The following is a 17,533-nucleotide window of genomic DNA, read 5'->3' as shown; positions in this document are numbered from 1 at the left end:
AACCCAGGACTCTTCACATCTAGGAATAATTTGGTAAAACTCATAAGGAATGGGAGGACAGTTAAATGCAAATACACAGAGACAACGGCCAACAGCGACAGTAGGTTGTGATGTAAATTATACCAATTTTTAATCGTATTAAAGGGAAAAAAATCTTTAGCTACTGCAGTTCAAGATGATCGGAACTGAAGCGTGAGCAAAAGAGACAGACCCCAGAGACCACCAGCCAACCACCTGCTTTGCTGCTCCAGGGAAAGGTGCCCTGGTGAGTGACCACCCTCTGCCCCAGCTGGAAAGGAGCAGGAAGATTGGAATTGCTCTCACACATTTACCAAGTTTTTCCACCTTAAAAAGGACAGTATGACTCGTGGGTCATCAGCTGCTGTTTGAAGGGACCCGTGCTGGAGACCCACCAGCCCTGCACATCTCCTAAGGGCTTTTTGGCATGAGGAATAACATAGGGGCAGGGCTGCAGGAGAACCAGGCTGAAACAGCAACCATCCTTTAGAAGTCTGTCACCTCTGCTGCCGTCACCTCTGTCATGGTGCTGGTCCCGCTCTGGGGGAGAGGGCTGGATCCAGCCACCTCCCAGGGTCGTGTCCGTGTCCCCCCCCCCCCCCCCCATCACCCCACAACCTCAGCTCAGCTTCTCCAACAGCCAGAGCTTTGCTGGAAATCACTACTTGCTGTCTTCTCAAGTAAGGCAGAGGTATCTTACGCCCTGCAACAGGAATTTCCATCTTTGGGATCGGTGACAAGGTACCAGGACAGCCTACTGATACCATGAAGGCTCTTGAAAAAACTACTCAGTCTCCACTGAGTAGGTGCAAGCGCACCACAGCGCAAATGTGTTCATGAACAAAGACAAAATCCTGCTCCCAATTAACTACAGAGCCACTGTTGCTGGCAAAATAATACTGCACTGCCTTCTCAAAAACACAAAAACCCAATCAAACATAAATCACCACCCTTCTTAACTCCACTCCCACATAATCAGTCCCAGCCCAGTTCCTGGGGTTCACACCAGAACCTGTGGCCATCATATTTCATTTTCCGCACTCTCACTGGCTATGGAAGAAGAATATGATGGGCCTTTTGTTTTCCTTCAGGCATTTAGGTTGGATTCCAAATGCTGGATCTTTACAGCAGAGCTGACAAACAACATTACTATTTCTAATTCGAGTATCTCAAGGCTTTTTTTGGCTTGCTGGCCAGACTCATAAGGCTTATTTTCTATACAGCACTGCACCCTATTGCTTACTTTATCAATACCACATATTTGAATTCAACAATTTAAAGCGTAGTATTACAGCTGTGTTTTTATTTTGTTTGTTTTATTCGGTTGTTGCTTAACACAAAACATTCTGACATTTTAAGTCATATCCCACTAAGATAAACAACTAACATATGTCATGAATTCCAGTAGAAATGATTCCCAAGTGGTGCTGCAGCAAGGTTTTAACCAAGCGTATGAAAGGCTCTCTTAAATTGTTTGCTGGATGTTTTAAATGCACTCTTCCCCACCACAGCTACCCATAAGGAATCAAGGGCAGGTGGGAGGAAATCTCTTCCGCTGCCTCACCCCTGCAGAACTTTACACATTTTTCTTCCTCTCATACGTAACTCTGCCTAATTGGATCGAAAACCTCTGCAGTGTGGAACAGCTGTCTGTAAGCCATCGGTTTAATGACATGGAATAGCACAGGATGCACAGCCAAGGACAGATCTGTGTTCATATACGTTACTTGCATTTGTACGGATCAGAAAAGGGGTCTAAAGGACACCCAGGGAGACCGCACCACTCTTTGGGGGGCCGAAGTCAAGTCCCCGCAGCAGCCAGGACACAGCACACGCTGCCTGGCTCAGCCACCTCCCGAGTTTATCCACTCACAGCATCTCAGACAGATTAACGGACTTCACCAAATCCTGCTCATATTAACAAGATCAGTTAGGAACCCAACAATATTGCTATACATCATGGCCAACAAAGCCCTAATGAAAACATGCCACTGCCGTGCCTCATTCACAGCTTTGTCCCTAAAGAGCTTTCCAGCAGTGGCGTTCTTCAGCTTTGTGCAGCTTCAGCTAAGTGCTTTTCTTATGGCTGATGTATCTCGTCTGCTACAACCCAGCGAGTTTTTAATGGGTGCTCAGACAGGCCACAGCTGAAGACAACTTCACAATCCCCACCACCAGCGCAGCGGCTCTGGGTTTGGCTATTCAGTCCCGCCCCAGCCCCCACAGACAGAAAAAGAGAGTTATTGAGCCCAGGATGTGCAGAAGGCAGCCAGCCCGTGGCCGCTGCAGCAGGACCCTGAGCCTGGACTGCCGTACCTGGCCGTTTGGGAAGCTGTACGGGATCCAGCTCAGCACCAGTTCCTCAACTTTTGTGCTAGAGCTGGTCTGTGACCAGATGGGCTTGGAGCATGTGCTAAGCAAACTTTTGTCTGCCTGCAAAATACTCTGTGGATGTGGCCAGAGAGCCAGTTTATTCACAGAAATCAAAGCTCAGCTGCAAATGCTTCAGCAAGACAGACAATAGAGCCTCTCATACTGTGGGAAAGAAATCACCAGCTACCAGTGGAGTTCAGCATTTACAATGCTCAGTGCATGGCATCCACAGTTCAGATGCACACACAGTTCAGATGCAATCACATTCCTGCCCGGCTGCAACATCTGTTCTCCTCTCATTAGTCCTGGCCATGTTTTGTAACAGAAGAAACTGAGATTCCTGAACTTCAGTATTTGACCTGAGGCGTTATGAAAAGCCCTGGTTTTCCGAAGTGGAATTCATACGGAATCACCAGTCACTTCTAATAATGTTGGTCCCTGCTTAACATGCAGCTGTGAAAAAAAAGCTTAGAAGTTTAATTCAAGTTCCAGCAAAGCCTGCTGAAGCACACACCGTAGGCTACGCACTGGGAATCCATCAGGACGACACTGAAATCCACCTGAAAAGTGGAATCGGTGCGAGTATCTGGAAATGCAACCGAGGTGAGATTCTGACCAGAGAATTCCTTCTCAAGCCTTCCGAACATCCTTGGCATCCCCAAATCTTCCAGCAGTCACCCCACCACCTTCTCCGAACCAGATGGGAGGTACCAGGGAAGAACAAGCACACACCAAAGCAGCTCTTTGGATGGAACAAATCAACAGCACCTAATCATGGCTTTATAAATACCAAAAAATAACAAAGCAGGGTTTCTTTTGCAACAATCCAGATCACAGCTGGAGGGGCTGGTGAAGAAAATAGGTTGTGTGGTTGTGTATGGATCAGGACATAGCGACCATTACACTGTGAACCCTGTAACTTGGGACAACTCCTCATCACAGCCACCACACAATTAGGCTTTTACCTCTCCCAGCAAGTTAATTGCTTTTAACATTTGACATCCAATTGGGACAGCAACGTACCAGAGTTCAGTGAAGAATTCTGGACTCCGTCAGCTTTCAGACCCTGGTTCCTCCTTGCTGGCTGATGCAGGACGTCTTCATGAAAATACCACCCTGAACGCATGCTGCAGCAATGAACATCACCACTCGGGCTTTTGGCGTCACACAGTTTCTAGGTACAGAAAGTGGCTCCCAAATCTTTAAGCTGAAACAGCACACTGGCTCAAGCCCAGATGTTAACACCTCTGCTCTCCCAATGCGCCTGGGCTACCTGAGGCTTCCTTCAAGCCGTGTCCCACCCGGGTACCCACCGCGCCGCTGGAGCTGGCGGCCACCCGTGGTCTCCCAGGACAAGCTTCAGCACAGTCCGTCACTGCACACTGCAGTGGATTTGACCACAAAGCAATTTCAGTATTGAAAAAAATTAATTCAGAGCGGTTTGAACTAAGGATACTGAAAATGTTTCACCTGTCTAAAAATGTATTCTCCTAAAAGTTATACCACGAGCAAGGCGACCTCTTTTAACATCACCCTCCCCTCTGCTTTCAGTTGTTTCCAAAAATGACACGGTACTGCTCTCCCACTGCTGTACGGGGGCTGAAACCAGGACCTTAACATCGTTCCGGGGTTTTAGCCAGTTGTTAAGCTTCTCTGCATCTATCCCAGTGGAAACACTGGTTAGAAATGAGCACAGACACAAGACCATGGTTTGAAATAAGTTACCTATATATTTATCACTGTACCTTCACGGCTGAAAGGTGCCTGAGGTGTAAGACCTTAGACAGCTACCTGCCCGATTCGCACAACAGGTATAATGTGGAGGCAGGGATCTGTACATGAGCTGTAGCCTTAATTGTACCCCAGTAATAACAAGTCCTGACAGCAATGCCACAGGAAAGGGATAGAGACTGTCCATGAAGGTTCAGACATCATCTTAATTCCCCCTTCTCCCATTTTGGGGGCAATCGCAGAGAAATTCTGGGGGAAATCAGTAAGTGCAAGCACTTCGTGGTGAGCTTTTCTTTTGGGACCGTCTCTTGTGCTCCAGTATCCAGGAAATGTTCTGTATTTACTGAGTGCTCATCACCATGGTTTCGGAGCACAATAAGGCTCTATCGCCCTTCATACATCTGTGTTTCTGGGAATGCCTGGGCTTTGGGGAATTGCACGGGCCGACACAAAGGCACCGATTGTTCTGGAGGCAGAGGGACGAACCTGCCCTTTCCAAAGGAGAGGAAGCCAGCAGGAAAAGTCGCTATTGTGATCTGGATATAAAAAAAACCACAAACCCTATTGCATCATCAGTGCTGCCAGGTCATGATGGGGGTATGGCTGAGACACGGCACCTGCAGCACTGAGGGGATGGAGGGACCCTTGGCCAAGGCTCTGGCATCAGCTACCTGCTAAACCATCCTAAACCCACCCTCAAACCACCAAGTGAACACTAACAGGGTGACATGCCGGACCCACATAGCTGGTGCATCACTTCTGAAGCTCCAGGTAGGAGCAGGGATCGAGATGAGCTTCTGCTCTCCCAGAATTTAATTTTCATTTCAACAAAAGCAATTTGCAGTGCTGAGACCCATGAGTTCTCATCAAGGACTTTCCTCAGCAGTAAGGACTGCCAAAGTAGTAGGAACCAAATTGTTGTCAGCTTAAGGACAGCCATCTGCTCAGCCTCTTCCCAGCTGCCATGCTCCAAATCAAAGAATGGATAACAATCACTTATGTTTCTCACCAAGCTCAATATGAAAAAATCTAGGAAGGAAAAAAAAACCCAAACCAAAAAGCAAAAACCAAACAAACCAGGAAAGCAGCACGGCAGGGATCTAACTGGGAACAGAGATGAAAGTAGAAGAAAAAGAAACTAGTTTTTGTTGGTTTTGTTTTTTTTTTAAACAATGTTTTTTAAAGAGTTCTATTGACATCTGCTTTGTAAATGCTCTGTCATTATTTATAACCTCAAGAGCACGGAATTGTCTCTGTAGTTACAACCATGCTACTCCCATATTTTGGCTTGGTTAGCAAAGAGCCAGCAGCATTTTTACTGGTGCTCTGGGAATAGAGATCTAACATTTCATACACAGTTTATTTAAAAGTGGACTAATTTAACATTCTTGATGGTTCCTTTTAGCACAACTGTTGCTAATTACCAGCTCCGGAATGATTTGTTAATCTGGGAGCAACAGTGGTTCCACAGCAGCATAAATACACCAAGGGAGAAAGGAAGGAGGGAGAAAGAGAAAAATACAAAAAGAGACACGGGAGAGGGTCAAGTTTTAGTGAACTAAAGCAAGTTAAGTGGCAGGTGGAGCCAGCAATGCAGAGTGGAAAGAACTCTGTGACGTGCAGCTGTAAGGGGGATAAACCTGGTCCCTGAGATGCAGAAAAAACCAGCGGCAGTTTTTAAAGCTGTGCAAACGTTGGGTTTGGTGGCATGGACAGGCAGCTGGCTTACAAGATGATCTGTGCTCCTCGGGACCGGGACAGGCACCAGCCTCCCACCAACCCCATGTGCCCGCGGCAGGGGGACACCCACAGCAGGGTGACCCACGGCAGGCCGACCCCCATGGCAGGGCAAGGCTGGAGTGGCAGCGAGTGCCCAGGCACCTCGTCCCAGGACACGACCTTGGGTTCTTTAATTGGTTCCAGGACACCGTGCGTGGAGGGACACAAACAAAAATTAAGCAAAGACGATCATAAAACATGACAAGCGGGTAGGAGGACTGAAGCCGGAGTCCTCAAAGGAAGAGCCCTTGAAATACTGGAGTTATGTTTGGAAGTGACAGCACCCAGCCAGTAACTCTGCACTATTGCACACAATTTGTCTTGGGGTTTTTCAGCAACAAAGAGGCACCGGAGCAGCTTCGCTGCTCGTGGCCTCCCGTGTCCTATCCCTGCGGCTCCACGCTCTGGGCACAGCCACGGCCATCACCCTCCCCTGGCCCCAGGGGACCTGCCCTGCCCTGTCTCAAAATCCCCTTTCTCCCAGCAAAAGCCTTGAAGGCAAATTTTCCTAAAAGAAAAAAAAAACCACAACCTTTTAGGTAAGGAATTGTGTTATCTTTGACATTTCTAAATCATCAAAGCCATGCCATCGTTGGTACCAGGACAAGCAGGACTCCAACAGCCGTGGAAGGGGACTGAGCAGCCTCCCTCTGACCATGGCTTCCACGCTCGGATCACTTTGGTCTTTCACTGCATGTGTGAAAGGACTTGAAAGTTCAAAAAATTAATTCCAGACAAATATTAGTGAGGCCTCAAGTGGAAAGCACATCTTCCTTCTGGGAATTTATAGTTCATCCACTTTTATCTTCTGGAGGCTCTTTGGAGATCAAAGATTTGATCAACCTTCCCTTTGCAAAACTCGCAAAGAAAATGGTGTTATCAGTACTGTGATGTGATTTTTAATTTTTTTTGATGATTCATTGCCCTTCTCTAAAAAGTGAGATACCTTCATGTAGGTCTAAAACAAAACAGCACAAGTTACAGAAGAAAGCTATTCTGCTTATTTATTGATTTTACGGCTGTTACAAGGTCAGTTCCTAGCCTGACAGCTTACACTTGTTAAATGCTGCCCTACCCAATAAAACCGCAATGGCCAAACACAAAGGAGCTGCTTGCCAATGGAACCTGCCTGGCTAACGCCACCAGGAAAACGACCTGTTGCTCTGGCAGTTGTCCCCATCTCCATTGCGCTACGGAGTCAAATCCCCTAATTTACAAAGAGATGTGTATAAGGGGTGGGAACGTGCTATGTTTCTGGAGTGACTCAGCCCTGATGCATTCAGGGAACATAAAGAAAATCTGGGAAAGGAATGCAAGTTATAAAAGTACGACACATTTTCACCCAGGCACAAGGATGATGAGAAAAGCCCTCGTTAGCCCACCGACCTTCAGCAACCATTTCTCACTGTGCAGCGATTCTCTGCACATCTGGCAGCAGAAAGGCAGCACTTAGGCAGCCTAACAGCCTAGGCTAACAAACATCTGCCTGCAGCGCTCCATTTGCACTGCCTGCAGACAGTGGAAACTTGCTACTTACACAAGCGACTTGCGAAGACACTGGAATAGATTTCAAGGAGCTGGTGCGAAAGGATTTGGATCCTGCCTGAGCCATCTGAGCATCAGAGCGACACCAGCTCTAAAGATGATGGACCACATTTAGCTGGAATCACTCAGAGAGTCTGTACCAAATGCATCATACTTGTCAGCGTTTCGGGGAGGAGCAATCCAGCGAGTTTCACGAAGCTCTTTCTTGGAGCTGAGCCACAGAGAAACGCTTTCCCACTGTGAAATTGTGAAGGCTTCAGGGAGATGGGAAACTCACAGAGCCAGGGACTGGAGAGGAAGACTAACGGCAGCCAGGAGGTCTGCAGCGCAGTCAGGACTTGGGCTTAGCAGGCATCAAGCCTGCTCGATGCTGACCACTGCTCCATTACCTCTTTCCCTGGCATCCAGTCCCCTTCTCTCTGTGTAGGAATGGACCTGTGCAGTAGGGAAGCGCGGGAGCTCTTCCAGGAGCTCGACACGGGGGGCAGTTCTCATGTCTCAGCGTGGCTGGAAAATCATGGAAAGACAGCATTGGAAATCAAATTCCTCATACCTAAAGCAGGCAGAGGATTCAAGCTGGGGGAAGGGACTGAAAACGGAGTTAGTTCTAGTTATTTTGGCATTTATTATTTAAGTTCTCAGCAAGTCTTCAGAGTGGTTTTGGTGCAACAAAGATGTCGCAGTATTGACTCTAAATTATGCTCTAACTAAGGACTCTGGTGCTGTTCTTAGAAGAACAGAAAAGATGACATTACATGACCTCAAGCACAAAATGCAATTTTAGCAGGGTTCAGTTTCCATTTTAAAGCATGCTTCAATCGTCCAGGGGCTTTAGAGGGCACTTGCCGCATGAAGAGCCAGCCGCTTGGCACCACAGCTCCTGGAGAGCCCTGGGAACCGGCACCACATCCGCGGCGTCACACGCCACCAGCCACTCGAGAGATGTGCTCCTGGCTGCCTGCATCCCTGTCCCTTCCTGCAGCGCCCTCGGCTGCCATGGCCCCGCTTGTGTGAGCCCCTCTGGCACCCAGCTTCCCACCGCTGTGCCTCACGCGGGGCAGGCACACCGTCACACACCACCTCCGAAACCAGCCTAAACCAGGTCTAATGTAGAGACCTGTACAAGAGCAGGGCTTTGGCACCTAAGTCTAACGAAGCAGGACACGTGGAGGGTGCTGGGGACGGTGATGGCACAGGGAAGCAGCAGCTGGTGCCCTGCAGACCAGGAGGGCAGGCAGCACCGTCACACCAGGGAGGTCCAGGGCTGTCACCCAGGAAGCCCCGACGCCCTTGGGGTTTGCATCGCACATCCTTGTTTTCATATTTATCAAATCACCGATAAATGATTTTGAATTTTTTGGTACCTTTCTGCTCTCTTAATACAAGCTCTGTACAACTTTGACTCCCTTTCACATGGGCTTTCAACCCTCCTGGGACTCCGCCGCGCTGCAGAGCCCCATTAGAGCAGTTACCGCTCCGCGACGCAGAAGTTCACAGCCATTTGTTCCACTATGAAGAGCTACTTGATGATTTTAAGCAAAGACAGTGTACAGACCAACAAATACAGGTATACAAGCACAAATTATAGCCTTAAATGAGCACAGAGCCTCACTGTCTGAGGAGTCAAGGATGAAATTACTAAGCAGCATTAATTTGCACAAAATCACTAGACCTACAGTTGCAGAAATCAGAACTACTGGAATTCCTCATCTGGAAGGCAATCAAAATCAGACAGAAACTATCAAAAGCCACAGGTGCCAGTTTTTTTCCTCCCCCACATACAGAACTCTTGTACTGCGGCCATAACCGCGACCTGAAAAAAAAAAGTCAGTCTTCTGTGTGTGAAAATGAGAAGCACAGTGGGACTCACCATCTGGCCCTTCGCTGCCTTTACTCCTCTTATTTCGACGGACACGTCTACCTTCTTCTCCAACGTGCAGCTTTTCTTCGGGGTGAAAGAAGTTCAGCAAGGCCAGCTGGAAGAAGAAGGACAAATTTAAGGACCTTTGGCAAGGATGGCTTAGCCGAGCGGAGGGATCGGATGCCAAATCCTTTCCATCAGGGAGAGCTCTGCTGAGCTGAGGGGGAGAGCCAAGGGATACATGAGATGGCAGCTCATGGATGCTCAGCTCATCCCAAGGGAAAACACAAGGAGCTGTGTCCCTCTGGAAGCAGTCTAAGACTTGGGAAAACTCTGCCTGAAGGGTTTTAGCAGGGAGAAGCATGCCTCCAGGGCACGGGGGGCTGCAGGGGCAAGGACAGAGGCGGTGTCAGGGGAGATCTATAGCTGGAAATAATCAAACACCCAAATGCCAATGCGATCATTTCTAATTATTCTCTGCAAAACTTGCTCAATCCTGGAGCTCTTTCACCAGTATTACTGCCAGTAAGTTTTTCCTCTCTCAAGCTCTCTTCTGCAAGCCTCATTAGCTACTGAGATTCAAAGGTCTTCAGGGACCTTTAAATCCAATTCAGTACACCACATAAATTAACACTTTAAACCTAGAGCAAGTACATCTTTATAACATGATTTTTGCCGAGAGGCAAAAATTATATGTAGCGACCTCTTATTAATGAAAAAATAGTTGCTGCATTAAAAGCCCTTTGACAGTTATTAAATCAACATCCCTACCCAGAAACAGGAATTTTGGTTTAGAAACTTCACAAGTCCTCCCAGCTAGCCCAGGGCACAGCAGCTCATCACCAGTGGCATTTTCCCCAGCTATTTCCACTTCCTAAAATAAGGAATGTCACAAAAGATTAATTAGGGGCCAAACACCTTGTTCTGTGTGTTACCGCACCCACCAGCAACCAGGGCTGCTCTGGCCACGATGGGGTTTTCTTTACGCTGAAGAAACCCGATCACAGTTACTGAAGCCATAAATAACACAGCCAAGCCAAATCCAGCCTAAGACAAGAACCAGGAGGCTCCGAAAAGCATGACCAAAGGTTATCAAGTGCGTTACTGTTCTGAGAACAAAAACTGTGGCGTCAAAAGCATCTCTGAAATAGCAAAGCAGAATAAACTCCTCCCATGAATTGCTAGTTGAAAGAGTGGCTCGTTAAACTCCAGGCCATAAAGAATCCCTATCAGAAGTAATAATCACTGAAGGTCTCTTTGCTTTGGACGTGCCCCAGGGCTCTTGCCTCCCCTCTCCCACCCCTCAGGGCCCGCTCTGTGCACCAACACCTATTCCCGAGTTATTTCCCATGCACACACACTCTTCTTCCAGCACAAGAGCATCCCATTCCTGCCTCCTATGGAGCAACCGCTGGATTTTACATTTGCATCTTGCTTTACTCCAGCAAGCCCCAATGCAGCCTCACAGACAGGATCTGGGAACCCCCCAAAGCGTTTCTCAGACTCCCAAGCTGTTACTATTTAATTTCGCCAGCACACAGGCAGGTCTGCATTGACCGCGATTCCGGGTGTTTTGTCATTGCAATGACGTCATGTCCAAAAGGACCCTGAAAATGCTGCGGGATGGCCTGGGACCAGCTCTCCGCATGCAGTTGTATTTTTCAACACACCCAAAACGCAGTGACAAGTAAAAACCAGCAACTACCTACCTAAGGAAGGACTAATGGCAGTGTCAGATGAATCAAAGGCTCCCATTTACAAGTCCTAGTAAATGGAGAGAACAAGCTCCCTCCGCCCATCTTCGTTATCCTCCCGCATCCCACTGCGCTGACCCAGGCATGGAGCACAGGAGCAGGATGCTCCTGTGGATGCTGCCAGTACCTTCCCCTACACAACAAAGCAGGGCAAAGGATGAGCAAAAAGTGAATGTTTGGGGTTGGGCTTTTTTTTAAACCACTTATTTAAATCAAGCTGAAACACTGTAGAACTAATTGAAGGGACAAACTGCATTATAATTCAGGTTAAAACTTCGATAAAATCATCAGCACTGCTTTTGAATGCTGTTATTACTTGGCTCTCTTATTTGAGCTTTACAAAACAGGACTAAATAAAAGCACTGAAAATGGAGCCCTGGGGAAGCAGCCTGGTAAGATGCAGCCTCCCACCCCAAACAACCCTCCTGGCTCTGGCCAAGTGGCACACAGGATGCTCCCAGCACTAAGGCTAAACCCAACATTTCTCATATTGAGCAGATTTTGTAAAGGCACAGCCCTAATTGTGTCAAAGCAAACAGGCTGCCTTGCCCTGCTATTGCAAATACAATTTTAACACAGCATCCACAGCACAATATTCAGCTCACCCCACGCCACCTCCTTCCCCACATCTGGGCACTGACGCAGATTGGTGATAAATACACCGATAAATACACTGATTTCTATTCTTGCCAGGTGTAAGCTTCATCCTCGCATGCCACCCTCCTACCCACACTGGAAAGAAACAGAACTACTAGTGGGCTTGGAACAATTAGGAGTTTCATATGGAAAATCATAAGGATTTGAAAAGGATGGCACCCCCGATTCTCTCATTGATGGGTTTTATCGTTTTCAGTGAAACAATCAAAGTTACTCAAGAGACCTGAAAACTTTTCACAATCTGAACAAAACCCTTTCAGTTTAGTCTCAGAAGGGGAAATACAAAAGACTGATACAATGTGTTTATTTTCCCGGACAGTTAATCAAAATAACTTCTCTATTCACAAAACTAAGGGCTCTGCTTGCTTTGGTCAGCAGTGATAGTAATGTGAAACCTCTGTTTAAAAAAAACAAACCCAAATAAAAACCAAACTCAAATTATGGCTACCAAAGCACATCCCCCAGCCACTGCACACAGCCAGACCTTCCTCCTTCTCCTCCTCACACCATGGATACAGCAAGAGCCATTGGTGCGGTCCCAGCCCTCCCCTGCCACTTCCACAAAACCAATGCTGGAAAGCATCGAAATCAGGACCAAACCCTTTCCCCTGCCCTGTCCCCTTCACTGGGCTCCTCCTGAGCCCCTCCAGGCTCCACTGCATCCCTCTGGAGCCAGAGACCCTTCCAGAAGCCACCTCTGCAGTGCTGCCACTGGGCAAGAAGGTGTCCCTGGAGCCTCCTCTTGTCCCGGTGGAAGAACCTCAGCTCTGCTACCCTGTTCTCACCCACGTTTTATTCTTACATCACACTGATTACTCAGCAAAACACTAAACATGGGCTAGAAGCAATCTACCTATTAAACCGTGTCTTCCTAATAAGACCAAGTCAGAAAGAGAAATGCCGGTGAGGGTGACTGACCCAAACACAACTTTTAATTAGAAAAAACGCAACGATGACAGCTTGTCGTGACCAGGCCAGCTACAAGCACACACTGCTTCGAGATCAACCCCCCGAAACCGAGCCTGAAACTCCCCACTTAGTCTGGTCTGGACACAACTGGTGCGAGCAAAGAGAGAGGAGCTTGTCCCAGGGACTACTGCCATTGCACTTTTACCAGCATTTAGCCATTTATTCTGAGAGGTCCATCCCCAGGTGGTGGGAGCTGCTGGGAGCACTGGGGAGCTCAGTGGCAGGGCGAGGGATGGCCACGCTGCCTGCTGGGGTGCAGCCCCAGGAACACCCCGCTCAGCTGCCAGCTCCCGCGCTGTTGAAGGTGACATTTCTCCCCGATGACTCAAAGGGGCCGTTGTTCCAGGGGCTGCAGCTGCGGGAGGCCGGGGGATGCTCGGCCGCTGGGTCAGCCTGTGAAGGGCCGTGCTGTCTGGCTGGGGACGTGGCTGGCACAGCTGTGCCGGTCGGAAGAGCAAGCGATGATTTTTCCACTCACCGCCCCCTGAGATACGATTAATGTATTCACCCACAGCTCTTGGACCCTGCAGCTTTGGGTCTGGACGTAAGGGTGCATGTTGTGGCTCAAATGAAATTCATCTACTCCCTGTTATGTGGTGTGGCCGCAACAAGGGAGAGGATTTGCAGAGTGGAATGAGCAGATGTTCGCCACCCATCCAGCAAAGTATGATGCAGCCACACAGACAGATGCAAAAGGAGAAATAACCTTCAGTGAAGTGCTGCTGGCTGGACACGAGCGCAGCATTCCGACACGGAGGTGGCTGAAAGCAACACTTCACATTCCCGGGAAACACACTGAGCAGTGAGGACGGCTTCTGCGGGCTCCCTGCCTGCGTGGGGGACAAAGCAGTGGGCTGGGCAAGAGTCTCGGTCCATCTGCTGCGGCCATTCCCATGGCTGAGTGCTTCCCAGCATTTTCAAAACACCCAGAAACGTTTTGCACAAGTATCAGTTGCATCGTTTTAGGAAAACGTGGAGCAAACATGCTCGCAGGGCTCGAAGGAGCTCTGGCTCGCTGAGCTTGGGTGCCCCATGCTTGCCCCCCTCGTTGCAGCTCGTCGTTTGGATATGCAAGACCTGGAGCTTTGCCAGGTCTGGGAGATGAGATGCCAGAGCTGGCGGGGCGCACCGGGAAGCTGGGTGGCCCCAGCCCAGGGGATGCTGATGCTGTGCAGTGCCGGGCGGACACAGCTGGCCACACACCCTGCTCCAGTACGGCAGCTGGGGCAGGGTAGGGCTTGGCTGGAGCGCCCCGGCTGCGGCACCCATCCCTCCCGTGGAGGTCTGGGAGAAATCATTGCCCTGGTTCACTGAAACTCCTCATCCTCAAAGTCAGGGAGAACTGATTCTCCCCGCCACTACATGTGCAGAGTGAGAGTATTTTTGAGGAGCCCAGCAAGCACATACCTGCTCCCCTTTTAAAAAGCAGTCTCATTTTTCTCTGTACAGCTACACAACAGCAACAGAAAAGTCTGGAACAATCACCATTTCCCTCCTCCCCCAATCTAAAGCCCTCAGATTACCTTAATTTTAGAAACACCATGTAAACCCATTAAACTCCACACTCTTAATCAAGCAAATCACTATAGGATGCAAAAAGGTCACACAGCCAAGAGAGGCAAAATCCCAGGGGAAGCGGTACCTCAAAATAACCTGGGAAACAATAGTAAAGGCATGCCTCCCCAGAATGAAACAGCTCTACCTTGGGTACTCTCAGCAAAATAAAGAAAAACAAAGGCATGCATGCAAACGCACTGATTTTCTCTACAGCCACAGGCAGAAACCGCTCTGGAAATGCAGAACAAAGTCGTGCTGGGATGTCGAGGGAGCACAGTGGGAACCCCCAAAACAACGCAGCCTGCAGTCACCCCGAAACTCATCTGGCTTGTAAGGACGGATGTACCACGCTCTACAGAAGTAAGAATAAAGAGAGGTGTGTGTGTTTATACATATACTTTTTTTAAAAAATAATATTAAGGTACCATAATATAGGAAGCTTCCTTCAAGCTGTGAAACCCAAATGTGCCACAGTGTTACGGCTGGATGTACAAACCACACGCAATAAAGAAAACTATGCTGGGATGCTGAAATAACTGTTACAGTCTGCATATTTAATTGCATCCCTCTGCAAATGCCCTAAATAATGCACACCCCTCAGAAACACTTTAGAGATACGAAGAGCCACTGGACACCAAGGGGACGTGCACTTCCCGTGGTCAAACAGCTTGAAAATGAGAGAAGTGGAAATATATAACCTGACCTATGCAATTATGTACTAAAGGTGTATTTTTTTCCTTATGCAAAGCCAAGTTGGTAGGAAGAACTAGTGTTGTCTTCCTGATTAACAGCAGAATTGGGAAAAGCATGCAAGTGTTCAGGTGCACAAGCCCTCTTCAGTGAAAAGTGCATTCTTGCAAGGCCTTTCAGAAAGTATCTATCACTAAACAAAACCCCAAAAGAATTCTCTGCATGCTGTGTTACAAAGTTGGCTTCCAATTAATCATGAGAAAGCCAGACCAGCCAGCTTTAGATTTAATCAATAAAACCCACTCTCCTGCAGCACAATGTCTTAAAGCACCAGAGGAAAAAAAAAAAAAGTGCATGAAATCATCCCCTTGCATTATTGTTTAACGGTATTGTTAAAGTCGAATTCCCTCATCATTTGCAATTTTGGAGATCATTAGTGTGAGAAGAGTAATAACAAGACTCAGCTCTGCAGAAGCATTCTTTGCAAGCAATGCTGCTGGTTTTCTGGCGCTCTGAAGTTCAGCCATCGGAGGTTGCGGTTCAGAGCAGCAGCTACTTGAATATCAGCCCCATTGTCCTCCATCAGAAATTCGCCTCTGGTAACACGTGGTGCAAAAAAAAATTAAGTAGAATATTTATTTTCAAACAGACTAGAAAGAAGCTTGGGGAGTAGCTTTGCTTTATTGAAAAATAAAACCCATTCAACATATTTTAAGTCTTGTTTTTGTCATCATTATTTTTCCTCATAAAAATGCAAGAAGCGAAAGAGTGAACAATTCCCATTTCAACATGACAAAAATTTATACACGACGTCTTGTCTGCAAGACAAACCACAGCCCTGCACGCAAAACTCTTGTAACATGATATATACCGTGAGGCAGAACGGGGTCAGCGATAGCGATGGAGAGAGTCAAGATTATACTTTCTCTAAGCCGGAATTCTCCTAACCCATCTTTCTCACCCAGACCCAGTGTTTTCAGCCCAGCTCGGCTGCGTGCATCCTTTCCAGGGGTCTGGAGTACGTTACATACCGTCCTCCACCAACCCTTCCCTACACCAGCTTCTCTGCTGTATGAAAGCTCAGGTATGGTCCTCTCCTTCAAGACTGCCCATAACTCTTCTCGTCCCTACTGATTCATCTCTGCCATTGCTCCCCGGCATCCTCACCCCCCTCCGAGGTCTGCCACATCCCGGCTCTCACCAGTTGTTCATCCTGAAGCCCAGGGTCCCAGGGGCACAAACCATCAGCTTTGAGGAGACACAAAACCCACCACGATCCCTCCTCATTCTGATCTGCATGCAAGGATCCTCACTGAGCCTTCTAGACCCAACGGTGATCCCTCACAAAAGCTTTTTTCCACCCAAAGCTATGAGGCAAAGCAATTCTATAATCTAGAGAATAAAAGCACCAGCGATGCTAAGGAGCTTATCCAAAGCTGGGCATCACCTCCATCAGAGGTCACCTCCACCCCATACTCACGAGGAGCTTTGGAATGAGTGACAGCTGAGGAGCCAAGCAAGTACCTGACCATTAGAAAACAGAAATGCCCTTGGTCTCCCCAGATGGAGGTGGATCAGGGAATGCTATGGACCAGTGGCACCGCACCAGCTGCTGCCAGTGGGCAGGAATGTCCATCTCGGTCAGTCTACGGCCCTTAACGTGCCTCCACTGCTTTGAAGAAGCAGATTTGAGATCCTTTCGATCTGCTGAGCATTTCTGTCCTTGGGTTGAAAAGCCTTTCCAAAGGGGACTGCGCAATCCCAGTTTTCAGAAGGCCAGTGAGTCACGCTCCCGGGTCTTCTAGGCACTGCGGTAACAGAAAATCATTAGAGAACAATAAAAGAGGAGGGAGCATATTTTCTTTAGTTTTTATTGGTATTTTAACTTCATTACCCAGGAAAGCCACAGTATTTTTCAGCACAGAACATTAAATCTGATTGCCAATTATCAGTTCAAGCCTCACTACAAAGCAACAAACCCAGTGAATTAATTGCCTTTGCAGGGTACAACACAACTCTTAACTCTCCTTCAGAACCGAACCCCTCCCAGAACTTTCCTTGCCTTTCCTCCTTTTCATGCGTTACAGAGCCTTTTGTAGTCCTGAATCTAGGGCAAGTCATCTTTTTGCATACTGCAGCCCCCCCCCCCCCCCCCCCCCCAGTTACAGCTACCAAGCTTCTACTGCCAGAACTGATACCCTGCCCCAACGATGGGAAACCAGAATACAGGCTTTTTAAAATTTCGTTTGAACTTCAATAGTGAAATGCCTAGATCAAACCAACCCGCCAAATGCCACGCTATTTTTCAGAAACAAGCCTATCTTTTAAACCAAAAGCATTTTTTTTCCCCCTACCAAAAAACCCTCAAAATCAGGAGCAGGTCACTCTCTTGACAACTACTACAGGTAGCAATTTCTGGCAACGCAGGCAGGAAAGGCAAGTCAAGGCTGTACATGGATTAAACTGCTTCTGAAACTGCCCAGCTCGTGACACAAGGCGTTACTTCCCAATATGAAGTGCCTCACCACGTATTTCCAACAACACAATGCTGTCTCATGATGGCCTCTCTAACTACGTCAAGTCTAGAGGCTTTGGACAG

The 17,533-nt window shown here is 48.0% G+C and overlaps 1 protein-coding gene across 5 annotated transcripts in view; it reads right to left on the bottom strand.

Moving 5' to 3' along the window:
• EDA (ectodysplasin A) overlaps positions 1 to 17,533 on the bottom strand; it is an 81,683-nt gene that overhangs the window by 23,331 nt on the left and 40,819 nt on the right. For all 5 annotated transcript variants that reach the window (XR_008825530.1, XM_056359986.1, XM_056359988.1 and 2 more), the window contains exon 2: positions 9,317 to 9,422. Coding sequence is in view for 4 of the 5 variants with exons in the window: in XM_056359986.1 (XP_056215961.1) it covers positions 9,317 to 9,422 (106 nt within the window). In the remaining variant the exon portion in view is untranslated. The remainder of the gene's footprint in view (positions 1 to 9,316; positions 9,423 to 17,533) is intronic.

Source organism: Falco biarmicus, chromosome 14 (assembly GCF_023638135.1).
Source record: "Falco biarmicus isolate bFalBia1 chromosome 14, bFalBia1.pri, whole genome shotgun sequence".
Classification (NCBI taxonomy): Eukaryota; Metazoa; Chordata; class Aves; order Falconiformes; family Falconidae; genus Falco; species Falco biarmicus.
Note: the sequence above shows the minus strand (reverse complement) of the source record. Positions and strands in the feature narration are given on the sequence as shown.